Source organism: Pterocles gutturalis, unplaced genomic scaffold (assembly GCF_000699245.1).
Source record: "Pterocles gutturalis isolate BGI_N339 unplaced genomic scaffold, ASM69924v1 scaffold23186, whole genome shotgun sequence".
Taxonomy (NCBI): domain Eukaryota; kingdom Metazoa; phylum Chordata; class Aves; order Pterocliformes; family Pteroclidae; genus Pterocles; species Pterocles gutturalis.
This window is the reverse complement of record NW_010106087.1, coordinates 6,016-21,486: the sequence shown is the minus strand read 5'-3', so window position 1 is coordinate 21,486 and position 15,471 is coordinate 6,016. Positions and strand designations below refer to the sequence as shown.

General features: G+C 43.2%; 1 protein-coding gene across 1 annotated transcript in view; it reads right to left on the bottom strand.

Annotated features, from left to right (window-relative positions):
• The window catches only part of KIZ (kizuna centrosomal protein), a gene marked incomplete at both ends in the record, with an annotated part of 35,865 nt that overhangs the window by 17,039 nt on the left and 3,355 nt on the right, over positions 1-15,471 (bottom strand). The window contains 4 exons of the mRNA XM_010087660.1: positions 3,046-3,277; positions 5,854-6,229; positions 10,614-10,706; positions 14,823-14,979. Coding sequence (XP_010085962.1) covers positions 3,046-3,277; positions 5,854-6,229; positions 10,614-10,706; positions 14,823-14,979 — 858 coding nt within the window. The remainder of the gene's footprint in view (positions 1-3,045; positions 3,278-5,853; positions 6,230-10,613; positions 10,707-14,822; positions 14,980-15,471) is intronic.

Sequence of the window (15,471 nt, the reverse complement as noted above, 5' to 3'; positions counted from 1 at the left end):
GTTCAGCATCTCAGACCTGCAACAAGCAGCCAAGGGCCAGAGCTATCGCGTGGCTTCACCTGGCAGGGGGGAGATGGGGTGTCTTTACAGTGCTGCTCCAACAGGCCAGGCAAGCCCCCCCGCTCACCAGTGGGCTCCTGGTCTGCTGACCCGAATGGAAAACACATAGCCCAGGTTCCCATGCCGGTCTGAGCTGGTGGGACGAGTCTGAAGATGTGTTTTTACAGCCTCGGATCAACGCACCCTGCCAAGCAATGCTCGGAAACACAAGTTATTTACTAAAATCATCATTTTAAAATAACTAAGGCAGCAAAATCACAGCACACCCCGCTGAACTGCAAGCAAGGTGCAAAGCTTATACTAAGGAACCTTTCACAGCAACATCACCTTTCTGTGGCTAATAACCTGATGATGTTATCATGATAACCATTCCTCTAGCTGGGAAAGGCAGTCTGAAATTAGGCTGAACTCACACAGAGGTAAAATATGACCTGCAAACACTTCCTGTTGGGAAAAACCTAAAACTTTTTAAAAAACACAATGGTATTTCTGCAGCAAGGTAGGAAAGGCATTTTCTCCAAAAATGCAAACTTGTGACTTCCTGACATGCAAGGATTTTGTTCTGCCTTTCGAGGGAGCTATGATCCCTGCACACGAGAGCTCCTTCCCCCTCCATCACTCAAATTCATTTCAAATAAGACACCAAAAGTGTACAAAGGGCCCAAAGAAAGACGAGGCATGGTGCTTCGTCTGGATGCCACAGCAAGGACACTGCTGCAGTAGGAGAGTCCAAGCTACTGATATTTCAGTTTAAGATGACAAATATGCATAGCTTTGCATAGTTTCTCTATGTTTCTTCAGCCACCACAGGAATTTCATAAGAGTTTTTCCACATGGACTGAGGGCACATCACAAGATCTGATATTAATTCTGTGAACCTGTGGCACAACGTATTCAGACCAAAAAAGGCTGCATTCTCATAGTTTGTGTAATTTATACCATAAAAATTAATGTGCTAAGTACTTAGAAACTTTTCCCCAAGATTATCAGCTCATAATTGCTCTGCAAGACTCAAGCATGCATGCTGAATTTCAGGTGCATTGGGAAGATGGACTTGGAAAGCTCACAGGGTTACAAGTGCAACAACGGAAAAAGCTGCTTATCCCTCCATGAGACCTTCCATGCCTGCCATTTATGAAATTTTATCTGCACTTTAATTCTCAGGTAAAACAAATTACAATTTGTATCTTCTCTGCAGAGCAGCTAATGGTGGCGATCCCACTTCCATGGCCTTGAGAAACAGAGGTATTCAGCGGGGTATAATGTGAAAGGAAACCTCCACGTTCTGGTTTCAGGCGTGCTCCAGAGATAATGCAAGCAGTGAAACCTTTCCTATAATTTAGCTGGGCTTCAAGAGCATTGCACAATATTTTCATCAGTTTCTGAACAGTGAGGCATCACTAGCGTTGACAGGGAGAGAACAAAAGGTTAAATTACCACCGCTCAGCTATGGCTCCTCTAGCAAAGGCAGGTACACCATGCAACTTCCCCACAAAGTGTTATGATTAACAGGTGTTACACAAAAGAAAAACTGGGTAAAAGCTATTTAGATGTAAATTAGATGATGTTTCCATAGCAAGCAACAGTCTGATGCAAATGTGAAATGATAAAGGTACAGAAGTGTATATTGATGGCCACTAGCTTCTGCTCAGCTGTCATCTATTAAAATACAAACTAATATTGAAATCAGTACCTAAGACAAGGTGACCACGAATGGGGGAAGAATAGATGCATTAAGCAGATTAAAAAGCTGCAAACAACCAAAAAGGAAAAAAAAAACCCCAACCAGCAAGAGTACTCCTCATTCTCCGGGGTAACAACGCTGGTTTCTTTGTACATGGTCCCTCCCCAACACACAACCCCCACCTAGCCACCCTGTATCTCGTGAACCACGCCAGCCAGGAGCGGTTTGCATGCGAGCAATGCCTGCCCAAGGGGAACAGCACCCACCAGCATACACCCACGTGAGTGGGCAGCACGTGCCTGCAGAAATGGCTTTCTTCTATATTTCTGTTGTGTCTGCAGGCAGGAAAATGCTAGTGAGGAGAGAGAAGGGTGTTGAGGACACAGAGGATGAGGAAACAGAAGTATGCTGCTAAGGAGGAGTGGGCAGCAGAAAGGCAGCAGTCGTAGGTCACAACACTGTGGGGTCAGGCAGGGGCAGGGTGGCCAGGGGGAAGGGGGACGTGGATGTGAAGCACTGCAGAGGGAACTGGCAGCAAACAGACTTTCAGAAGAACTACAAGACAGGAGATAAAAGCAGGAGGGATGCTCCTGCAGCAGTCGTAGGCACGACAAAGTGGGGACCTGGGAAGGGATGACAGCAGTTGGCACAGGGCTGTTCAAACACAGCGAGGGAGCAAAGCCAGCCCTCCTGTGTGAGCTGGGCAAACCCTGCAGACCATCTCGCAGTGGGTATTGCGCCGCCAGGATGGGGATGCGCTTCCCTGTCTTACAGGGTGTTGCAAGGCTGAAAATACAGCCATGACTGGTAACACAGCCAATACTCTGGTATTGCAGTTGTTGTTGGCCATAACACCCCACCACTTGCACACCATAGCAGAGGACAAGCTGTGCATCTGTGTCATGCTTTCCTCATTCTCTCTCTCGTTCTCTCTCTGCTATTTCCAAACAAAATACTCAAAAAAATTCATCCAACTGGAAATTTTAATCCACACAAACTACACTGTTTAGTAAATTATAAGCACTATTATATAAGCTTGTTGAAATAAGATTTGTGTACATTTAAAGAACATCGACTGCATTTTAACAAACATACTTAACTTGTCCAAGTGTGACCTGAACGAGTTACCTGAAGCCATTTAACCACTAGCACAGAGGGAGCGAGATACTAAATAAACGGGTAAGAAGTCTGCCCACCTGTCTGCAGCTTTAGTGCCACAGGTCAGCCAAGCTGTGAAAACGGCCTCCGGAGCACGTGCTAACAAATGAGCACCAGCAGGGAGAAAATAGGTAAGGACATACCCGTCTGGTGCTGAGCTGACCACGGGCTCCTCCAGCACCGCAGGAGGGTTTGGTGATAGCAGCGTGGAGTCCTCTGCAGCATGGTCATCCCTGCCCCGCTCCCAGCCGTCTGCTGGCACACCAAGAGCACTCAGCATTGCCTCCTCGGTGCTTGTGGGGACCGGGAGCTCAAAACTGCTCACCCCGCTTGCCTCCTTACAAGTCCACCAGTTACTCAGGAAAGGCTCTGGTCCTGTAAAAAATAAGAAATTAAAATAAAGTTACTCCCAAAACATTAGTAGGACCAAGAAATACATCATAGCACATGGAATTAAACCCGAGTGACCTACGCTGTGTGTTCATCTCTTTCACTTCCCATGCATGAGTGAGCATCCCTCCACTCTCCCCTCAATTTGGGTTTCCCTGCCCACGGCCCAGTGTCCTTCTGTGCTCCTCTCGCAAGGGGGAGTCTGGGGAGGCTCCAGCCTCCATGCTCACGCCTTTTCGGTTTGCACCTCCTGGCGGGTAGGAGACAAACCCAGCACTCCTCAGAAACCATCACTGGCATGAAGACAGCTATTTACTAAATCGTCTCTGGAGGAAGGATGAAACACAAAAGCTGGAAAAAGCTTTTCCTGGGGGGGGGAAAAAAGTACACCTGAAGTGGCTACTATAGTACACAATTTTTTAAACCTTGCAGAAGAAATACATGCCTGGAGGCTTTTAAACTCTGCATGTTAATTGTCTTGTCTAAAAGAGGAGAGCACAGTGCTGAACCATGCTTCTAAGATGACAGATACATGCTACTTATCTTTTCACAGAATGCCAAAAGTTAATGGACCAGCTAGTGCTGTAACAAATTAGTATTGCTACAGAAATTCACAGTTTTCCCAAAAATTCACCACGGGTTTAAACTGAGCAGCACTCACACACCTGCTAATGCTACAGCACTAGCATTTCTACTTGTCTTGGTCACGGAGTTTCACTGGAACCAAATCACTTCAGGATTAAGCCAAACAGTAGCTGGTGCCAGGATGGGCTCTCTCAGCTTTGTTTCCAAATTTGCAATGAAAGTACACGCAACAGAAATCACTGCACTTGCTGGGAAACGGAGATGGGGATGAGGGGAGTTTTGTTCTCCAGTTTAAATTGGGGGAGGAAGGGGCCATTTTTTTCCTTCATTAACCTGGGGGAAATGGAATTTGTTCCTTGCTACATTTTGTGCTGCTGAGTGGCAGCCAGGGAGTAGCAGGAGAGGCTGGCGAGTGCTGCTCTGCACCGAGCCCGCAGCACAGCCCAGCACGTGCTCACTACTGGTGTGGCACAGCCAAGTGTCTTCCTCCGCTGCCGTCATTTGCAGCGTGGAAGGTCAAGCTTAGGAGAGCTGGAACAAGCCAGTCCCCTCCGCACATTCAAACCTGGACCGCATTAGCCTGTTCATTTTGCAGCACGCATTTGGCAGCAGAGAGACATAAAAAGCCCTCTGGGCAGTCCGGGGAGATTACTGTGCTGTTCGACCAAAAGATCATTCTTATTTTGAACACAACTGTACAGCTTCTCTGAAGGCAGAGATATCGCATTCCAGAAATTAAATGGGTATTTCTTTCCCAGACACGATGCTGGCCGCCTCAGCCTTCCCTACAGGGAAGAGCTGCAGGCAGAGCCCAGGGCTAACATAAGCCAGGCTGGACTGCTCTCCTTCCAGTGCCAGAAAGGACAGGCTTTCATTAAAACAGAGAAGTGGCAAATGCATCAGATGAAAGGAAAGGAGAGGCAAACGGAAAAGAGAAAGAAATTAAAAAAAAAAAAACCTGAAGAAAGAGGATGTCAGGAAAACCCCAAAAGTCACATAGAAGAGCATCCGATGGGGTTGCCAGCTTTCCTCTATAAAGAAACCACAATTGTTACTGGAGAGCAGGAGTCTCTGCATCATTAGGGTTGCCACCAGTTTCCATTAAAAATGGCTCCATTTTAGCTATTGTTGTGGGGCTTGGAAAACTAGTTTAAGTTGAAAATCGCTATGTTAACTGGCAAGGCACAGGAGAATATTTTTGCAAGGTCTTTAAAAAGGAAGTAATTGTTACTTAACAACACATCTTTGTCACTGCAACTTCAAAAACAAGTCAATTAGCTTACTTCAAAGTAACCAACCAAGCCAGTAAAACCGGAGAGAACACATTTCGCCAAGATGGGGGGGAGGAAAAAAAAAAAGAAAAAATAAAAAGGAATGAGAAGTTGTAACGTGGCCTTTGAGGGCAGCACATCTCATCCCAGAGCAAGAGCAACTGCGCTGTGAGGGTCTGTGCCACTTTCCTCAGGGAAGTTCAGAACAAGGCAGAGCACCACCACCAAGGAGGAGTTCATCCAGTCGCATGCGGGGACATACTGATCCTCCGTCTACATGGACAAATCCTGGCTTTGGCAATGGATGAACTCTGCTGCACAAGCATCTCAGGAAGAAGGAACTCAACCTGAAACAGCAGTAATGTCAATGCAGTAGGTTCACATTAAATCTCTCAAAATGAGGCTCAAACTACTTCAAGACAACTGTGGGCACAGAAGTGAAGAAATCCTCACTTTCTAACAACAAATCTGAACAGGCATGGCCCCCAGCAAACCCTTGGCTGCCCAGATGAGTGCCCTGGGAGGAAACAAAGTCAAAATAAAAAAAAAAAAAAAAAAAAGAGGAAAAGAAGGGAAAAAATGCTGGTATGCTTCAACCAGAGTGCCACATGCAGAGGGGAAAGCAGCAGCCGTGGGCATTGCTCTGGTTGGGATGAGTGTGCCTCAGCACCAAGCAGAGGGAGACAAGCACATGTCCTGCCACACCTGGGATGCTTCCCCGCAGTCGTTCCTCCTCGGGGGTGGCTGGTGTGGGATCAGATGCTGAGGAGATGAGCTGCTCGGAGTCTTCCTCACTAGCAGACAGGTCCCTGTGTCTCTCTGCTCCCTCCACTGATGCATCACTCTCTAAATCAGCGCTTCTGCTCTCTGGACCAAGTTCTTCAAGCGGTAGAGAGCACGAAGGCAGGTTGGGCGCTGAGCGGCTCTCTGTGGGCTGGGAGGACTTCTGCTGCGTGCCCAAACCTGCAGCGGCTGAGACGGCTGATGTGTGGCGACCCATAAAGACTGCTGCTGGATGATACAGTCCTTTTGGCACAGCTGCCTCGGTGCCGACGCCTGCCTGTCTTGCAGCCCTCAGCATCTGAAAAACACAAGTGTGAGACGGCTTAAGGGAACAAACGGGCAGCATGGTGCAACTGGAGCTTTTAGAAGATCGCACGTTGGTTTCTGGAGAGAAAAAAGCATCACAGAATTTAAGTATTTTCTATAGTATTATTATTATTAAACACTTGTCATGCATTTCTTGCATCATAATGTAAACTGACTTCAACTGAAGCTCTGTGAGCCGCAACAACCAGTTGGGTTGCACCCCCAACCCAACTAAACAGGACTGAAATACACAAAGGACTAACTAATCTAAACAGTAATGGGTTTTTAGAAACAGGTAAGCTTTTAAGCTCAGATTCCTGTAAAGGCTTTTAAGACCCTGCACCAAAGCACGACATTTAGAAGTCACTGAAAACACCTTGAAGTTATGACTCCAGGGGAACCACTGTGCTGAACTTGTGCAGGACTCTGCACAGCCACTGTGCTTTAGGAACCACAGCATTCTGAAGCCAAGACACGATCATTAGGACGCCATTGCAGTGTCCACAGCCCAACTGGCCTTGCTGGAGCCACCCACAGCAGCTGCTCTGAGCAATCTCCTCCTGCTGCTGCTCCTCTCATGGTTGTCTCTAGAAGGCAAGGGGATAAGGAAAAGTCCCCAGGGAGTTTGAAATGTATATCTGCCACTGCTTACTCATCTATCTATCCAGCTTTGCTCACAGCATGTCAACAAAGCAAATAAGAAAGAAGCAAAAATCACTTTATTCATTGTCTTGCTTCTGCTCTTTCCTGTCTGTTAAATCACACTAAAGAGGAAGAATGACTGCTCAGCTAACACCATGTAGGTGAAATCACATTTTCCACTAGGCAACTTGGGGCACCAAGCAGAAACATTCTAAATGGTACTTTCCTCTGAGAACTGTTGAACTTGCATAAAAATAGTTCCAACAGTATAACCACTCTGCTTCTAAAGCCCAGTGTTTTAATACTTGCCTTTTTCTCTTTGTAAATCTACTCAATCAGAGCAATTTAGGAGGAGGGGCTACTGCCACCACTACTACTAAAAGGTCACTGCCAGTTTATGCAAAGCCAAAATTAGCTATCATAATACCATTGTTCCTACTAAGCAGGGCTTACTTTTCAGCCCCGAATCACAGCAGGACAATTTACAGTCACCTCCACACCTCTCCTCTCTTTCATTGCCTGACCTCTTCCTACCATACAAAGTCAGCTGCCAAACCCAGCTTAAAGGGAACAAAGGCAACTTGTCTAGTCCGTGACCAAGTTTCATTAAAAAAGCTCAAATTCCACGTAACAAGAAGCAGAACAAAAAGCCATTAAGTTATTTTAAGAAGGAGTAAAGGTTTGCTATTCAGATTAAGTTCACAGCTTATTCCACCACCGCTGCTCTCAGGTTCCTCCTAATTACTTTTCGGGTCTTGGATTTGCTGCTTTAAAATGCACCTAGCAAGTACTTTATGGCCTTAGCAGCTCCTGGATGTAGTGTTCCAAAACAAATGCAATTGAAACAGGTACAAGTGCCTGGCAGACACACAGCAGACACACATCTCTAACAAGCTCTTTGCAGAAAAAAACCCAAATCTCTTCACTGCCTTTGCATTCTCAAGGCAAAAGTATCACAGATAACACTGGTCTAGGTACTGTTTTTACCACCAAGAACAAAACAGTGAAAACGCTCAGATGAGTTACCTAAACAGTCAACAAAATTACTGAATTTCATGTCACTCCAGCTGGGAGTTAAACGAAGTCTCTGCACAAAGCACACTTACAATCCTCTTTGTGGCTGTGGAGTGCAGGCTCCCCACTTCTTCCTCCAGTAGCAAATATAATTTTTTTATTAACATTAAAGTGTTTTGAAGAGAACAAAGATAAAAAAATCCCTTCCATTAGGACTTAAAGGGCCCAGTCTCCACCAGCAGTAGACCACCAGGAGAAAGCCAGGGAGGGAAGTCGAGGCAGAGGTTGGTCTCTTGCAGGCACCAGATGCTGCTCTTGCCGGGGGACACCCTATTTCCCAGGGAAGGATGCTTGGCCACCCACGAGTGTGCCTGGAAGGTGCCCTACAGCCCACAGACACAGCAGTGCCACGATGCACAAGTCCAAAGTCTTCACAAGACTTCGGGAAAGTGCTTTGAAGCTGAAGCAGCCAGACATCATCGCACAAAGGTCTCAGAAGCCCAGGGTACATAGCTCTGCGAGCCGAGAAGGACCTCTTCAGTACGGGACCTCTCCTCCAACTTGTAACACCGGACTGCCGCTACACTGGGCTTCAGAAGACTGCTGCTCAAGTCCCTTCCATGGAGAATCCTGCTTTTCTAGACAAACACTGTTTGGGTGTATGATTTCAGAGCTTAAAGACTCCCATAAAAATTGAGAGTCTGAAAGGGTACATATCCCCACGGCTGAGAGAAGTACCAGATATCCACACTGGTGTTTCAGGGGTGTTGGGACACTGACCACCTCTAGAAGATTGCTTCTGTGATTGACCTTCTTGGTCTCCCAGATTCATCACTGATTAAGTTGTCACACGATCACTGGCATCCTGACTAGCCTGAAGGAAACCATTACAATACCAGTGCTGGCAAATAAAACCAGTTCCAAGCTGTGATGATCTGCATCCTGGATTTACCACCCGCTAACCGCACATGCTTGCTATGACTCACTCGGTGCCACAACACCGAGAGCAAACTCTCCTATTTTGGAGATAAGAATAAGCAGATTTTAAGTGAGGTCAAGGTGGTGGCAAACAGGTACAATGAGTCCAGAAAAAAAAATGGACTTACAGAATAAGAACTGAGACACAGCACATAGACGAGGCAAAAGGATGTACAATTTACTTGAAGCTACCTTTGTATTTATGGAGGGAGATGAGAAGGAGAAAGAAGGGGACGGGGAGGAAAGAGAGCAGAACCAAGCTATTAACTGTAACTCAACATAAAGTGACATATTTGGGTACACACCAAGTTCTTGTACTGTCCAAACCCTGCTAACAGTTTTTAAAAATTTAAGTCACACCATGAGCCTTTGATGTTCTAGAATTTATTTCTAACCTATGGAAAAGATGACATGATGGCTCCTACACTGACTGCTTTTAATTGAAGAAACTCACCTTTTCACATACAAACAGAATTTGCAAACTGCTGGAGGCCTGCTTATATAGGTCAAGGTTGCTCAGGTTCATTGCTTTGTACATTACAGTTTAAAGAAGGCTCTAAATTCAAGGTTTTTAACTTTTTAATCTATGGGGAAAACTTCCTATAAACTCAGATTAACGACTGCTAATGCACTGAAGAAAGAAAACCAAAAACCTTCCTCCTACTATAAAAACAAAATAGTGTGGCCTCTGTTTCTTTTCTGATAAGAGTCTTAAATACCAAACATTTAACTGCATAATAACATTTACTGGCAGCCAGGCAGCCTGCTTAGCAGATATATAAAGCAGGTAAAAGGAGAAAAAGTTAATTTCTTGGCTGAATGATTCCATCGGTAGCTATAGGGCAAACTAGAAAGTCTTTTAGTAAAGTAGCAGTTGATTCTTCTATCAATCTGCAGCACACATACTCTTCCAAGGAATGCATTAAATATGAAAATCATATCCCGTTATCATCTGTTTCCAGCTTTCAGCCCAGTAAGCTTTTCTTAATGAATGCTGTAGCCTAAGGGACAAGCATGCTGTTGGCTTCTCTGAATAATGGAGTGATGCTCCCATTTCTGCTTATTACAATATCGACTAGCTGAGGGGGTTTCACACATAGTCACAAGTGACTACTCTTGCCAGCATGCTCCAAGTTATTACAAGATGTTTTTAGACATTTCATCTAAAAGAGCTTTACTGCTTTTAGTGAAGAAAACAGCTATGGTCTTGAACTGTATCATTTATATGGAGATAGGAGGAGGGATTAGAAGCCTGCATTACTGCAGATATACAGCAGAATATATTTAAGTATTCCTTGTCAGTCTTTTTGTCTGTGACTTAGATATGCAATCTCTTTTTGCTTCTTCTGAGAAAAGGTCAAAACGCACAAAATTATAAATACACCCTATGAATTGACTGCCGCATTTTTAAGAATATCATTCATTAAGAATATTTCCTCCTCAGTCAAGACCATTTTCACAGTATTCATCACAGGAATTATAAAAACCAACACGAAGCTGAGTATCAACATTTAGAGTTCTAACCTTTTTTTAAATTCTAGTTCTTCAGTTGAAATATTTGCACTTTTTTCCCAGCTTATTCTACTTCACTCAGGCTCTAAACAATATTTCACACTACAAATACCACAACCCAAATCCCCACGCAAAGACTGCTCAGCAATGCCTGCCTCTTCATGCAGCAGCTCAGAGGAAAGCACATCAATGCAATAAAACACATTTCCACCCCACTTCTTTCGCATTACCTGCTCCTTGGATGCTTCTTCCTTGTCACCTTCTGCTGACAAGTTACCCTCTTGAAGTGATAACACACTTTTAATTTCTCTTCTGTAGCATGCCTAAACATGAACAAATCTACTACATAAAACTGAAGGCCAAAAAAACCCCACACCACAAATCAACAAATATTACTTTGCCCTAGCAGCATTTTTCACTTGGACTACATTTAAAAAGCCAGAGATCCCCTTTTCTCCTAATTTTTCTGCTCCTCTGAACAAATGCCGTGGCCTGCATACAATCGTCTGCAGGTTTTCAATACATTTATTCATTCACCTGATTTAGAATCCTACAAAATAGTCATAACTTGTTGCCTCAAATTTATTTCGTCCCAACTACTTATTTGTAACCCCAAATTATTTCTGCCGTATCCAGACAATGACTCTGCTGCTTTGGGATGAAACAGGCTTTACAATTTGTTTTTGTTTTACGTACATCATCTTACAACTCATGGAGCTATTATCAGGAAAAATCTATGGCAGATGTTACAAAGAGCAGCCCAGCATGAAAGGCAACGTGCTGCAGTGTTACTAACAAACAACTGCACAAACCATCTTCACCTCCACTACACTGTTTAATTGACCAAATGTAATGCATTCATCGTAGGACTACTGCTTCAAAGCCAAGCACACGCAGCACCTATAATTAATCCTGTTTGTTAGTAATTGTAAACCCCAGTAACAAGTTACGTCGGCCCTGAATGAAAGCACTTCAACCCTGATTCTGCGTCAGGTAATATGCATGAAAATAAATCTTTAAAACAATTAACCAGCTCTGGACTTCACTCCGATGGTGCTTTCAGCAAGTCTGCTATTTCCCAGGTAATAGAACCCGTTCATAAAATTGTAAACATTAAATTTTAAGAAACAAAAACTAACCACATGAGAACTAAAAATGCTCAAAGTGAACTCAAATATAACTACTGTATTTTCCTGAAAGCCTAAGCAAACTTACACTCACAAAAATTACTGAGCAAACTGCAGACACAGAACACAGGAAGAAAAGTGAATCTTTCAAAACCAGAAGTTTTGTCAGCTACAGCCGCATAATAAACCGCACATACAGTCATGATAAAGCACTCCTAAAGGGTAGCCTCTCTCCGTCAAAAAAAAAAAAAAGAGAAAATAGTAATAATTTCTTTCTGTGTAGTTCCACGATAGATTAAATGATTTCATGCTCCATAATTCTTATGCAATCCACAACAAGGGAGCTTTTCATAACAGTAGCACAGAGGATATGTAATCTGTGCTTTGTTCAACAGCTCAGAGAGGAAGAGGAGAAAAAAAAAAAAAAAAGAGTCTAACCTGGCAAAAATAAAATGGATGGCATAGAAACATCAAAATGGAAGCACAACTGTGACTCACACCAATACATTACAACAACCCACCACGAGTCAAACTGGTGTGCATTAGGGCTGCTATGAATAAAAATCCTTAAAACCAACAGGGGAAACCTGGCATCACAACATACCCCTGACCCTGATCTGCTTTAAAAAAAAAAAAATTAAGAAAATAAGAAGATAAGGGGGGAATCACACACACACCCCCAGGGACAGTCTTTACACGATGATCTGTGAATGTCACCAGACGCAACAGGCTTAAAGAATTACTGAGCAGTAGCTGGGCTTTAGCTGTGTGAGGAGTTTATTAACGTGGGCATGCAGCCGTGGGATGCTAGCCAGCCCACTGGTGTATTACAGTGGAAATCAATTGCCACCACGAGAGATCTCTGCATCTTTTCCAAAGAGCCTCCCCTTCTTCCCCAGGCCCGGGGACCAGCTCACCCCCCCAAATCACCTGCTCTGCACACCCAAGTCCAGGACAGCACCTCCCAAACGGGAAAGGGACTTTCAAACCCATTGGCGTTCCAGAGGGAGCGTTAAACAACGCAAACGGGTCTCATCACCCCATCCCAGATACAATACGTAGCAATCTTGAGAAAAGCCATGACTGGGGCTACATACTGTGATACGAATGACAGCAGGCAGGGCTAATGCACTGCTAGTTACAGCTAACGTGGGGAGAGTTGTTTGGGGCCAGCTAGTCACTGTTGTACTTATTAAAAAAAAAAACACACAAGATTTTTCAATAAAATCAAAGACAACTAATTTAAAAAACAAATTTCTGGGTTTTTTTTTTTTGTTGTTTGGTTCTTTTTAGCTACAGCACAAAATTACTGTATAGGGCTTGCTGTCACATTGTAGTGATTTGACAAAGAGCTTATTAGGATTCAAAATCGACCATACACTGCATTAACATCAACATCCATAGTTAAGAGGAGCAAAGATTTTTAGCAAGGACAAAGGCTCACATTTCAGGTCATACCTTTATCTACTGAAAGAAAGGAACTTTTCTAACGTAAGAACTGCACACAAAGGGCTTCCTGCCCTTTACCATGACGCACATAGTGAAAGCCAAACCAGACAGTATGAAAAAAAAATACAAAATACATTGCTGCTTCTACCTCCCTACTTCAGGCTAAGATTTAATAACACTTCCTAGTGCAGTGTTCCCAGAGTATATTAAAAGTTTCAAAAAAATGTTTTAAAGTAAGGTTTGCTTGTTTGTTTTCTAACTTCTACATAATTTTCTACTTTTCCCTCTTCTCCCCCTGTTTGTATGTTGCAATCCAATTCTGACTCCATATATTAATGGCATGAGGATGTCACAATTTTATTTTTTTAAATCCAAGATCATTACCAAACTATATTACTTTGCAACATCCCAAATTGTTCTCCAGTTAACAGCAAGACAACATATTAATAATATGATTCAAAAACTCTCAATTCTCTATTAAACTGAAAGTACTTCAGTTGCAAGTTATGAATAAAAAAAACATCCTATTATATAACCTTAAACACAGATCCTGATCTGGTTTGTTTCAAACACTAAGGTAAGACATGCAGGAATCTCTTTACTAGTATAGAAGAGTTTCATCTTATTCCTGCACTAGTTATAAAAAAGAAATACAAATGTAACTCTTAACCTCGGAACAGAATTACAGGCACATAACACCAAGGAAAAGACTGAAGCCATATACCCCAACAGGGCTAAACAGGAAAAGCAAGAAGTCTGTTCACATTTGCCAATGAGGGTCTGAAAAACTGGAAAACCAAGAGAATAGTCACATTTTACTTCAACGTAAAAAAAAAAAAACCAAAACATGGCAATTCAGGCCTAGTGGTAACTGATCTTTTTATCTCAACACGAATGAAATTACTATAAATGCTTTTGTTACTTCCACCTTTTCTTTTTCCTCCCATACTATTTTAAGATATGAAGGCAGATGGACTACATCCAGGAGGCACAGAAATCCCCATCTCATGGCGAGTTCTATTTATCATGGGGAAAGAGATTCCAGCAGGGGCTTGCCAGAAGACAAACACTTTTCTCCAAAAAGAAAACACTGCTGAGTCAAGGTGAATTTTAACAACTGTTTCCACAACAAGAATTTCAGACCAAAAAACCTGAAAGGGCAGAACATATAGCAGAGGGTGGCCAATGGAGGTGCTGAATGGTCACTTTCATTTGTTCTCAGGAGAGCTTTTATTCTTTCTTTTAAAATGTAATGACCATGCATGGTTTCTACCTGTTGCAGTAATTTTTAATAAATTAGTAGTTTAAAAACAGAACAGGTGTGTACTGGTTCAACAGCGTCTTTCACAAGGATAACTCATTCCAGCACACGTTCTCAAACTGGTGATATTCAGTGAAGTCACTAACGAGACCCCTTCTGCAGATGCAGACCTCTGGGCTGACAGCAGTCAAGGCTATGAGTGGAGAAAGCAAAAGCAGCACGTTTGTGGTCACCTTTGATAACAACGGGGCTACAAAGACAGCAAGGAGTATATTCGACTGGGTATTGGCTCTTTTAAAAGCAGCCATTGGGTACTAACACACTTTACCATGTCCATTATGACACAGAACTCAGGTGTACCCAGTGAAGAAACGCTCCTTGGGCTTTACCAGCCCAGAAGGAAAGTCCAGTAGGGTCTATTACATCATATATTAGCAGCATTTGGGTTCATTACAAATTCCCTAACATTACCGCTTTTAAGCACTCCACTCATATAATGATGTTTCACTAACATCTGGATGTGCATAACACTTGGACAAAACCATTTTAGCAAGCCTGTAACAACAATAAACACTAACGGATTAAGTCTTATAGAAAGTTACTTCCATCTTCTGAATCATCTCTGAACTTGAAGTTTTCATATGAGCTTCCAATTGGTCGAATTGCTTTAACAAGGTCTGGTTTCGCAGAAGAGCTTCTTTTTGTCGTTCATCTATTTCGTTCAAGTACTTTTTCAGCTTCATGTATTTTAGTTTCATTCTACAGAGGAAAACAAAGCAGTACTTAAAGAGTATGAAATTAAAATGTCTATTACAATCACCTTTCTTCAGACACATGGGTACGAACACTTACTGAGGAGTTGCCCCCCACCCCTCCCAAAGGGAGAAGACACATTCTTCTGCACAACTGTCCAAAGCTACATGATACAACTGACAGGATGTCTGCAATGTAACTGCAGATCAAAATGGGGGTTTGGCGTTCAAAAGGATAAGCATGTTAACAAACTCTTGTAAATTTGTTCAAACAGACTATGTTTTAGTCACTTATATCCCATGAAATCAAAATGAAAATTGTATTTTGGAGGACGTGCTGTGAAAGTCACACAAACTGGACCAGTAAGGCTGCAGTTTCACAACTGCTTTAAGCCAACTTAAATCCACACTGCCACCAAAAGGGACATCTCACTCTAAGCCTTTCTTTTTTGTGCTAACACTATCTGTTATGTGGCCACATGGCAAACTAGGCCAAAAG